The 12,226-nt window shown below is 48.1% G+C and overlaps 1 protein-coding gene across 1 annotated transcript in view; it reads left to right on the top strand.

The window, feature by feature from the left end:
- Positions 1-12,226, top strand: part of LOC119453900 (TATA-binding protein-associated factor 172-like) — a 195,623-nt gene that overhangs the window by 108,095 nt on the left and 75,302 nt on the right. Inside the window, exons 21-22 of the mRNA XM_049667068.1 lie at positions 174-291; positions 9,038-9,232. Coding sequence (XP_049523025.1) covers positions 174-291; positions 9,038-9,232 — 313 coding nt within the window. The remainder of the gene's footprint in view (positions 1-173; positions 292-9,037; positions 9,233-12,226) is intronic.

Below are 12,226 nucleotides of genomic sequence, written 5' to 3'. Positions count from 1 at the left end.
CATCCTATCCTGTCCCGTCTTGTTTTTTCTTACACTTTGAAGTGTACGAAAGGGGAGTTTCATTGTATACCCTGTAACACCGCTGCACAGACTCGTACTTTGAATCTTCTGCATTAAGTGTGTTTGGATGTTGAGGAGTGTGCCCACACAGTGTCGGTGTCCTTGCGTTCCAGGGTGCAGTCTTCGCTGGCCACTTTCCTGGTGCGGCTGGACCAGTTGCCGGAGAAGCTCAACCCGGTCATCCGTCCCCTGATGGAGTCCATCCGCCGGGAGGAGAGCCCCCTGCTACAGGTGCGCACGGCCAGCTGCTGGCACCGCACGAGCTGCCTTGGTTGGCTCCGTGTGGGGTACTGGTATCCTGAAGGGTCTCGCCTCACCAGGTGCCATTGCAAATTTTGGTTATACACTGGAAGTTGTAGAGACCGTTTTACCGCAAGAATTTTTTCAAATTGGTTCATTATTAGAGGGGGCAGGAAAAATCTATATGTCCCATGCTGCCAGGAGGTGAGCTTCACTGCCAGCATTGACACTCTCTCTTTCTGGCTTGACTAGCATCCACAAGCAACTTTCTTTCCAAGTCATCTCCCATACTGGAGCAGAGGGACTGGGTCATATCAAGGTTGCAAGCTATGTTCTTTTTTTTTATTATTGCGATAGCAATTATATGGACACTCAAAAGCAGATTTCTGCCGTCGGCGTCGCCGTCGCCGTCGCCGTCGCTGTCGCCGTCGCCGTCGCCGTCGCCGTCGCCGTGAGGTTCCGTATGACGTCATTTGGAGATGAAATCGTCGCCGGGCGCCGAACGCTGTATGTGCGAGTGAAAGGGCGCGAGGGGCGCGTCTTTCACGGGGAGTGAACGCACGGCGGAGAACAAACGCGCGTTCTGCGCCGTGCTCGCTTAAGGGCTGCAGAAGTAGGCGTCTCTGTTCTCCTTCACAATCACCATGTATGTAGAGCAAACGCGCCTTCTTCCGACGAGCGAGAGGCCGTGGGGGAGGGGCAGGGAAGGGAGGCGACGTTTAGCTGCGGCACCAAGTGCCTATTTATATCAGAGGCTCCAGCAACAGTCACCAACGCCGCACGCATTTTGAGCTAACGCGGGCAAAACGCCGATGGCGTCGACAACAGTTCTGCGTGTTGTTGCTACCAAAGCCGCTCACCTTACTTCGTATGACATTGCTGTGTTGCTATCGCATTCATTGCTTCGCCCTTAGGGCGAAACTGTGACATTTTTTTTTATTGTGATAACAATTATATATGGGACACTCCAGGCAAATTTCCGCCGTCAGCGTTGATGTTTCCGGGACTTTCTGTGTAAAGTGCAAGTGCAATAAGAATGCACTTGCACTACCGTGTGGAGTAGTTCCAAGGGCAAGCGTGCGAGGGTGAACTGAGAAGGATGGCAGCTTGGTGCGGCGGTGTCCTACGAGCTCAAGGTGGGAAGGGGGATGATGTGCGTGTGCTAGAAGTGGGGAAGAGCACATCTTCGCGTCTGTTCTGGCCACTGCTGCGCATATGGGGTGTGGATGAGTGCGGCCGCTCTTGCTCTATCTTCGAGGTAATCTGTGTTGGCTGCAAGGGTAGGTGTCCCGAGAAGCCTGATGGCTTCGCGTGCACTGTGTCCTTGTGCACCTAGCTCGCGTTGAAGCGAGAGGCAATACACAGGGGAATTGGATCGCCGCTGCTGCCGCCCTTCATCGTGCCAGCATTTTGACAGCGAATGTCCGTGGTCATAGAGTAAGATGCGTTCATGTGGGCCTGTGCACATACGACACCATGCTTGTTAATTTAGTTAGCAAGCTGATGTTTAGCAGTTTATAAGGCCGATAAGAATACTGACCTTGCTTCGTGTAGCTGTCTAATAATTTAGCTATTGCAATCGATGATTGCCTTTAGAGGCAAAACTGTGACTTACATTTTTGTTCTCTTTCTCTTATTGCTGTATGGCACAGTGGTGCTATTTCATGCTCTGCGTTGAATAATTTACCAAGGTCACATGGCAGCGTATCCTTATGCAGAGACATTTCTGCGCCAAAGCTTGTCTCTCTTGCTAAAAAGAAGCAGGGCTCTTCTGAGAGGGAAGGTGCACAAAGTTTGACATTTCTGTTGTTATTGCACCATGCGAGGCACTTGGCCACTTTCTAAACACGACTGCCGCCACGTGATATATGCACAGTGCTTTTCTGTTTGCAATTCCCATACTACTATGCCCTTCAACACAATTGGCATGCGTTACAACAGACACTAGTATTTGGACGAGAAAGGTCTGTCGTTTTACAACTCTGTTATATCCAAAATTGGGGCATTGCAAAATGGTGCAGCATTGCTGTCTAGCGTTTCATTTTTGTAACCAGGTGGCGATCTAGAAACAGTGTTAACAATCAGTAGTTAAAAAGGAAAAAAAAAAAAAACGTAATCTCACAATGACTGTCAGTGGTAATGCGATTAGCATTGAAGCAATGTAGCAGCTCACCGTATTGAAAAAGACTCGTATATTTAAAATCTTAAGTGGTCATTCTGGGACTTCCATTGCCTTGGTTATGAGTGCATGCACTGTTCCCCCCGGTATTGGCCCACTTTGCTTCTTTGGTACTCGCTTGCTAAGGTTGGCAGTGAGTAGACGGCATGACGACGATAGAATGAAGAAGGAATTACATCGAAAGAAAAACAAAGGTGGTAAGACGATGATGGCGCAGGTACGATGGGAAGAGTGTGTGACCATGAAGGCATGACCACGATGGCGGCATGACAAGAGTTGGGTAACAGAGCTTAAATTAGTACGATGGAACAACCACGGCTCCATCACGATGGTATGACAAGGCACGGCAATGACTGTGACAATGATGACATGAGAGAGTCTGCTGGCTAAGCTAGAATGACGATGCAATGACGATCATGGCATCCCAGTGGTATGATGATGATGGCATGATGACGTTGACAAGACTACGATGGCATGACGACGACATAAACAGAGTCGGATGACGAAGCTGGAAGGACAAAAATGAAACTACCAAGATGGCATCACAACTACGACTAAATACTAGGGATGGGCGAATAGTGATTTTGAGGTTCGAAGCAAATAGTGATTTCGTCGAATAATTTCAAATTGAATAGTTCGAATAGTACTGTAAAAACCCGCATATATTACGAGGTTTTTTTTCTAAATTTTACCATGTAAAATTTCTGCCTCGTATTATATATGGATGCCAAAGTTTTCAGCCTACAATTTGCAGTTTCGTTTTCGTTGTTGCTCACTGCTATCATCAAGACTCATAGCGGAGTATGCATCATCTTGCAGTGGCGTTGGTCGGCTGCTGCTGCTTTGAATGGGTGCCATTTTGACCACGCTAAGAATTGGCACGTTCGCTAGTCTATCTCGCACGATGTTGGGACCGCGAAAGCAGTACCCAGCTGCATTTAAAAGAAAAGTTATATTAGCTGCCGAGGCCATCGAAAATTCCGCCGCAGGGCGTCACTTCGGTGTCACCGAGGGCAGCGTCACCGAGGGCTGGGATGACATTCCAGTTTCAACCGCTGGACGTTTGCATTAATAAGCCTTTTAAAGACCGGATCAAGTGCTGCTACCAAGAGTGGATGAGGTTGGGAGACCCGGAAGCAACGGCTACCGGATGGCTGAAACGGGCCTCTCTTGCTGTGCTTTGTTGCTGGATTGCGGATGCACGGGCAGCATCCCCGACGAGCTCGTCAGTCGTTCTTTTAAAAAATGCGGCATTGCCAATGCACTTGATGGCACTGAAGATGACTTTCTGTGGGAAGATATCTCCGACAAGGTGCAATCGGGAGACAGTGCCAGTGAAACGGACGAAGACTAAACGTTAACTGCAATGCAAGTACAGTTGAATATCGATCATTCGAACTCGAAGGGGCCTGAAAATTTGTTCGAATTAAAAGTGACTTATTTTTGAAGTGTTCGTGCACGATGTACGAACGGTGCGATTCCTGAAATGCGGCGTGCAAGCACGTATCGAGCGAGGTCCATGAAACTGCCCACATGGGCCAACGCCCGCTTCCCGATAACTGCAGGAAACAAAACTTCATGGAGCGGGCGGCGCCGGCATGGCGACGCTCGCTCCCTGAAGTGGCAGAGAAGCGCATTTGGCCTTGGCAATGCCGTCGCTTCAGTGGCAGTGGCTCCCCTCGCCATCCTTCTCAACTCCCTCGTAGCTCCCCCGCCTTCGACTGTCTCCGTACGTGCCCACCGCCGTGCTGGCGCTGCCGCTCCTGCGGGCCCGGCGCCAGCTTAGCCCTCTCCCCGAAGTTTCGTTTTCTGCTGTTACCGGGAAGTTGGCCAGACTGGGCTTCCGCCGTTGCTTCTCTCTGCGCCGCAGCGTTGACTGAGACATCGACTCTTACACGCGTGTCCGGGCGGGACGGTGAAACGGCGACCTTGCCATTTGAGAGGAAAATTGCTGCCGCGTTTTTTTCGTTTTCTTTTTCTCCGTGTGGCGTTAAGGGGTCTCTCCTAAGCTTTTGCTCTATGGCGGTGTCGGAGCAATGCCGGTCGGAGGCACCACCGCGTGATTTGGCGCGCTGCTGGAGGGCATTGTCGGTGTGCCGTATGTTCCAATTAACCGTCGCAAATGCTTTTGCATTTGAACCGGGCATTTTCGCCCATAGGAATACACATAACTTTGACGGGACCACAGCGTCAGTTCGAATAAGCCGGAAGTTCAAATTAAGCGTGTTCGAATTAATGAGATTCGACCGACTGTAAATGCTTTCTGTGAGTTTTCCTCGCTCACATTATGTGAGGATGAAAACATTTTTTTTTGTTATTGCTATCCCCAAATAACACCTCGTATTATATGCAGGTTCGTATTATAGGTGGGTTTTTATGGTATATATCACATATTACAGTAAAACGTAATTAATTCGAATTTCACGTGACGGAAAAAAAATCTCCAAATGAACCGAATCAAGGTATCCAAAAAACAATAAGCAAATGCTTACTTTGTTAACACCTTCTTATTAGTGGAATCGATGAGTAAATCCTTTTGCTATTTTGCACAAAAGCAGCGCGGAAGCTGCAATTCTCGTCATCTTGTGACTGATTGGCTCTTGCAGCGGCGATTGATGCCTCGCGACTTCCTTCGCAGCACAGCTGCGGCGCGCGCCATCATTTGTGACACGTTTTGCACTACCGCATGCACATCCCGATTATTTTTTCGCCAGTAAGCTGATCGCCAATAGATCGCACGTCTATCGCGATGTAGCTGGTGCTCTTCCTCCTCGATAGCTTTGCACCGAGCCAAACCGAAGCAACTGTTTGACGTAACTGCTGCAGAGGAAACCGCGGCTGCTATCGACGCGATTATGAATGGTGACTTTGCGGTGCTTAAGGCACGCGGCCGACGCGTGCCTTAAGAACAAAACTACCATTTGCTGGAACAACTGCAGACAAAATCACAGTCGCTATCTATGTGATCATAGATGGCGACTACACAGCTTTTTAGGCACGCCTCCGTCGTGCGTATTGAGCCAAAACAAAACTACTTTTTGCCGCAACCTCTGTGGAAGCAACCACGGCCACTATCGATGCGATTATGGATGGCGACTATAAAATCCCGCGGCCAACGTGTGGTGATGCGCAGCGGTAAACACAATAAAGGCACAGATACCTATGCACCAAGCGTTCCTAATTGCTGTTTGCTGTAAATCACGTATGATTTCGGCTGATGACTATGGCGATGCAGACTCTGCCGCCTCGTTTCGGTTGGACGTTAGCGCTGTCTCTGCTCTTTTGCGTCGCACATTTTCGGCTCTTTAATGCAAAAACGTATAGCCTTCGAGATTTACAGTTGATGTATGGCAGCCATAACTTAAAGCATAGCCTCCGAGATGTGTTTTTGTACCGGCCCTCCGTGGCTTCTGGCTGCCTATTTGGGAGCGTTGAATAATTTGAAAATATCGAATACCTGAATTTGATTCGAAGCGAATAACGAATAGAGAATGATTCGATCGAATATTAGAAAATACCGAATATTCGCTCATCCCTACTAAATACCTGCCGTATTTACTTGAAAATAGGTCGAGGAAGAATATAGGTCGACCCCTATATATTGTGCTCTCTGAGAAACTAAAAAAAATTATTCGAATATAGGGCGACCCGTATCTTTTGAGCAACTAAAAAATTGGAACATGACACACCTTTTTTTACAATAAGCTCGGCTCGGCCACTTGTTAGTTGCTGCCACGAGCCACATCCTCGTCAGAACTTTCAGGGAAGTTGTCTTCCACACGAAGCCTCAGTTCTTTCTTGAGATGCCTCCCGGTTGCTGGGCCACGAAAAGCACGCCGACACCCATCGCACGCGAGAAGTCGGTTCCACTGCTTCCTCCAATCCCTAATCAGCTTTTCATTCACGATGAACTTGCACTGAGCGGCGCAGTTGTTGGAGTTCTCGGCAAAAAGTACCACTTGACACTCTAAGACGGAGGTGTAGCTCTGCCGACGTGACATCGTCACACGGCCGCGCAACAGCAAATTCGAACCGTCACATAGAAATGATTGCAAAAAGGCGACGCAGTGGGAAAAACAACCAGACTACCAATAAACAAGTGTGTTTCTTTAACCAGAAACGTTGTTGTGACTTATCAATTGCGCAACTGCTTTTGTTGGACTTTTAACTGGTGCAAATTTTCTATTTGCATTATTTATGTGTTGCGCGACTGCAGCTTCGACGTATGGTACCGACATGCATGCCAGAGCATTCTGGTTTGCGGCCTTGACGTTCACGGCTCTGGTGGGGGCCCTGTACCACAGTGAAACTCCATTAGCTCAGTACTTTTGCTAGCTTTGATCACGAATGTAGATCAACAGCTAATCAGGGGTATAACATTTCTGGAAAAAAGGGGGGCTATATTCGATTAAATACGGTAGTAGCCAAGCTGCTAGACAACTTGATTCACTGGGTCAGCGTGAAAGGTGGTGATGACAGTGGGAGGATCATGACGGTATATGACAATGAATGCATGATAACTATGACGACAATGGCATGATGATGACATCATGGCGAGAGTCGGATGATGGAACTAGAATGATGACGATGCAACGATGCGCAAGCATCCTGACCACGAGCACTTACTTGCTAGAGAGCAAGCTTGCTACAAGCTAGAGACCCGGTGGACAATTTGGCCCACTCAGTTATCATAAAAGGCGTGACCCCGACAACATGGAGAGTCAGGTAATAAAGCTGAAATGATGACAATGGGAGGACCACCATGACCATGAGCACATATCTAGTGGCCTAAGCTGTTGAACAACTGGGGCCATTGGGCTAGCATTAAGTGGCTATATAGATAGAATGCTAATAGCATTGGAAAAAAGAGTCGCAGTTTCACATAAAAGGCGAAGCATCGATTGCGATAGCAAATTAGCGGACAGTTATACAAGGTAAGGGTAGTAGATTTATTGGCCGTACAAACTTGTAAGCATTAACTAAATTAAGAAGCATGGTGTCACGCGCCCGCAAGCAAACATGAACGCATCTCACTCGATGGCCGCGCAAGCTCGCTGTCAAAACGCTGGAGTGAGTCAGCACAGTAGCAGCAGCGAGCGAATTGAGCTTCGTGTCGGCACTCGCACCAACCTGACCTTAGCTGCAAAAACACAAGGAGGGTGGACTCTGCCCCCACCGCAGATAGCTTTCAAGATACAGCCACGTGGGTGGGTGCTCGCAGAGCAGAACGGCGCACACAACGGCGTGGACAAAAGCTTCCCGCCCTTGCGTGCGCGAGTCGTGATTGCCAGCTCACTTTCGCATGCTTTCCCTCGCACATAACAGCGTATGGCGCGCGGTGACCTTTTTATTGCCCGTGGACTTTATACGGAACCTCATGGCGACGACAACGGCAGAAATGCACCTGGAGTGTCCATATAATTGCTATCGCAATAAAAATCTAATTTAGGAGTAACATTACAAACACAATAGCAACACTGCTTGCTGGCTGCTGAAAGTGCACTTGCTTATCAGTGACTGTGACTTGACATCAGTGACTGAATAGTTGCTTGTCAACAGACACCCCCAGGTCCTTCACTTTTTCTACTCGGGAAATGTTTAGAAATTACTGAGACTCGGGCCAGAATACTCAGCAAAGTATTCTAGCCTGTAAAACTGGCTCAGATTACAGAGCAGTCATATGTATAGTGGGTTTTTATGCGAGCACATGGATTTCACATGCACGTGAAGTATTGCAGCATAATGTAAAGAGTGCAGGGCATTATTCGGTTTTTATGATGGGCAGGTCAAGGATTTTCCCAAACTTATTTGTTCCGGCTGGAAATGGCTCTGAACCTTTGCAGATTAATCATATTCAATCAAATGTTGCAATTGCAACAGATCATAATAATTATGCATGTGCGCAGAGACTGAAATGCCTGGCTGCATTTATAAATCTACGCTTTCTTGAAAATTGAGAAGTCTGAAGCTACAAGCATAAAGATTAGACGAATCCATGTGTCATGCATCAATACGTGGCAGCTGAATCACTGCAGCACCAGTATTCCCTCTAGTAATTTTTGTAGGGAACTCTAGGTCCACAGCGTTGGATCTTGAAGGTCATGTGAAGTAGCCATAGTGAAAGTTTTCACCATTCTGGATTTTGGGAAATATATGGTGAGTGGTAACAGCAAGTTTTCTTGCCGTCCCACTATCAGAAATGTCTATTTTCGCTAGCTTTTTTGACGTGTTCACTCAGTATTTTAAGTGTAGGAGATTGCACGGGCCTCGGATGATTTGTGTGGGCTAGTTTGTGCGAAATTGTAGGTGCGTAGGGCGCGAGCAGATGGAGACGGAGCAAGTGACGAGACGGGCAATGCAGCGACTTGTCTCGTTCCTTGCTCTGTCTCCATCTGCTCAAGCTGTACACATTTGCACAAAGGCTGGTCTATATCAGCACCGTCTGAAAGTAGGCTCTTCTTCATAGTCAAAATTTTGTTGCGATGATCTAGCGACTAAGTATTTCGCTGTGCACTAGATGGTGTAGACTGACGTTCTGCCGCCTCTGTTGTGGTGCAGGGTGAGTCGGCAGACAGCCTGGTGCACCTGATGGGCAGCTGTGTGGATCGTAACCCGTGCCCGAATGGCAAGATTGTGCGCAACCTGCTCACGTACCTCTGCTTGGACCCCAGTGTCACACCTGCTGCAGCACCAGGCACCCCATCGGCGACACCATCAACGGCACCGATTCTCACCCTGGCCAACATGCAGAAGGCAAGTGGTGGGACTTGGTTGGACTGGCCAGCTTGTTTTTCATTATTGTTACGCGCTTTTAGATCGTTACGCGCTTTTGGAAGTAACCGCTGCAAGTGCAAACATGGCCAAGGGTGAGCTTTTTGTTACGCCATAAAAAACTAGGTCCTTAAAAATCGGTTGTCAGTCCCTTTAAGAGCTAAACGCTCTTAAAGTATGGCATGTTCTCTGCTACGCTGAGGCATGCGCAGAACCTCGCCTGATGCTGCTGCTATAAATTTGCTTGCATCATGTTGCACGAATGCTGGTCTTTCGTATTGCCCTACATAAAGCGCCGAGTGTTTATGGCACACTGCGCAAAAAGCTGCTTGAAGTGCTGAACGATTTCAGCCCGAATTTGAAATTAATTTATTGAGGTCTTATTTGTCTGAATATTTCAAGTACGCCGTATGCATGACAAGTGTGGCTATCTATTACTCGTCTCAATTTACCTAATGAACTCCTAAAAAAGAAAAAAAATGTGACCACTGCTCAGTGCAACTTTTCTGTAAGTGGCGCCATGTGTTCAGTGGGAAAAAAAGCGACAGCCGAACACCGTAGAACCTTGCCGATACATCCCGTTTTGTACAATTTCCCTGCGCCAATGCTCACAATTGAGAACACAAGCAATGACCCAATACAGTTGCGCTTATTGTTTACCGGTTCATACGTTCCCGGAAATCACAATCTTTCAGCACCAATGTTTAGTAGATCACCAAACTGCGATCGTATCGTACGTTTTCTGGCCGCTAGATCCCGTGTAAACAAGAAAAGGCGAGAGGTGCGCCTGATCGAGAATAGTAGCCGCCCGCCGCAGCAGCTTCTTCGCAATACTTGCCCGCTCTTCTCACGGGAAAACGCTGTCGCGCACTCAAGTTTCTTATTTCAGTACCGGCAGATCTCCTCCCAGGGTGTCACACACTGCATTCACTGCTGTTGCAGCCAACCGTAATGCGATAAACGTCTTCACCTATCTGTCTCACAGCACGTGGGTCGTAGTGCTGTTGGAAGCATACTGCGCATTTTAAATAGGTGATAACCTAAGCTTGCCATTTCCTGCTGCATGCGGTGCAAAGGGAGCGTCATCTGTCGCTCTGGCTGCATCGTAGGCATCGTATTCAGGTGCTGCCCTCCAGCTGGATTTCATTTATATTTCCAGTTGCAGCTTCAAAACACTATGCAATTAGGCAAACGACAATGTGTGTATCGGTCCGCTTAGGTCCTACCAGCCCGACGTGTGTCCGTGTCTCGTGCCGCAATGATTTGCGCCGAGTGGGCACGTGAAAACTGCCTGCCAAAATGCCCCGCTCTAAGAAGCTGCTGACCCAGGCCGAATTCAAGGAGCTTGCCAGAGCCGTAAAAATGACAATGTGCGTTTCGGTGCCACTCAAACCCCACAAACTCTCTTTACGTCGGCGTCTGATGCTGTAGTGATTCGCGGAACGCTTCACATTACGTTGATGTTAACTACTTTTGAGTCTGTCAAATTTTTAGTGACTTCTGATCGTACATTCTTTTGTTTGGTACGTTTCTTCCTCGCACTTTTTTCTGAAACGTGTGAACAACGTTTTACTGTATTTTCTCTTGAAAATTTTGAGTGACTTCTGATCGTACATTCTTTTATTTAGTACGTTTCTTCCTCGCATTTTTCTGAAACGTATAAACAAGGTTTTACTGTATTTTCTCTTTAAAATCTTGAGTGACTTCTGATTGTACGTTCTTTTATTTAGTACGTTTCTTCCTCGCATTTTTTTCTGAAACGTATGAACAAGGTTTTACTGTATTTTCTCTTTAACTAGTGAGTGCCATATCTAGTGCATGTTAAAGTGAACGTGTCACCAGGAAACTATATCAGCAGGGGTCTGTTGTATTTTATGCGACTTCTAAAGTGTGTTTATGCTTGTGCATATCTGCCAATCCTCCAGAATTTTTCGTAAAGTTTATGAATCTCGGCTTCTTATACAATTTTATGAGTGTTGTATCGAGAGTCTTACGAAAAATAAATTCTGTTCAAGAAAACACTTTACTCGACGGCCTTTGAATTGTGTATTGGAAGCCTTCTGGTGGTAAACGATGCCAGGGAGTACAGTAGAATCCCGCTATTATGTTCCCGGGTGCTGCGTTTTCCCGGCTGTTACGTCGTTTTTGGCCGGTCCCTGCACAGCTCCCATAGAACCCAATGCATTGGTAACCCTGCTGGTAAACGTCGCAACTGTGGGACTGTTCCCGCATCATACGTTGCGAACTGCCACCCCGGGCCGGCGCAAGCGGCCATTTTGACTTTTCACGTCGCTTGGCTTGGTTGCTTGACAATGGCATTGGCTGCCCAAAGTGTGGGGGCGTGTCGCCCCCGGCACTTATGATGTATTTTTGGTTTCCGCCAGCAAAAGTATGTCCCTTGAGATCCGTATTTGCTATCTAAAGATGATGTCTGTGACGCGTTGCGGCCCTAAAATTCGTTTTGACTCATAGATGTTCCGTATAAAGTCCAAGGGCGATAACGCCGTCTCCACGCACCTTATGCTGTATGTGCGAGTGAAAGCATGCGAGGGGAGCCGATGACCGCGTCTAAATCTCTCGCGCGAAATAAAAAAAAGCAGGGACGAAGTGCGCCTTCTTCCGTTGCGCTCGAGGCACTGGCGAGGGAGCGAGGGGTGAGGGATAGCGGGCAGCGTTGTGCTCTGGCATCAACTGCGTACTGCGTGGCGGCGCGCGGTCGCGCGGGCCGTATCTTGAAAGCGATCTACGTTGGGGGCAGAGTCTGCACTGTAGGTGCATCGGCGGCTCGTAGCCTTGTGTGTGCTGTGTGTTCTCAGCGCTCAGTTTTCATTGAAGCGATAGACAACATCGCGAAGGTCACTTCACTCGCTTCTGCAGCGGCGCTTAAATTCCTCACGCCAGAGTTTGACAGCGTGTGTCCGCTCTCATCGAGTGTGATGTGTTCATGTTTGCCTGTGGGCGCTGACACCATGCTTG

The sequence above is a fragment of the Dermacentor silvarum genome, chromosome 5 (genome assembly GCF_013339745.2).
Source record: "Dermacentor silvarum isolate Dsil-2018 chromosome 5, BIME_Dsil_1.4, whole genome shotgun sequence".
NCBI lineage: Eukaryota > Metazoa > Arthropoda > Arachnida > Ixodida > Ixodidae > Dermacentor > Dermacentor silvarum.
Note: the sequence above shows the minus strand (reverse complement) of the source record. Positions and strands in the feature narration are given on the sequence as shown.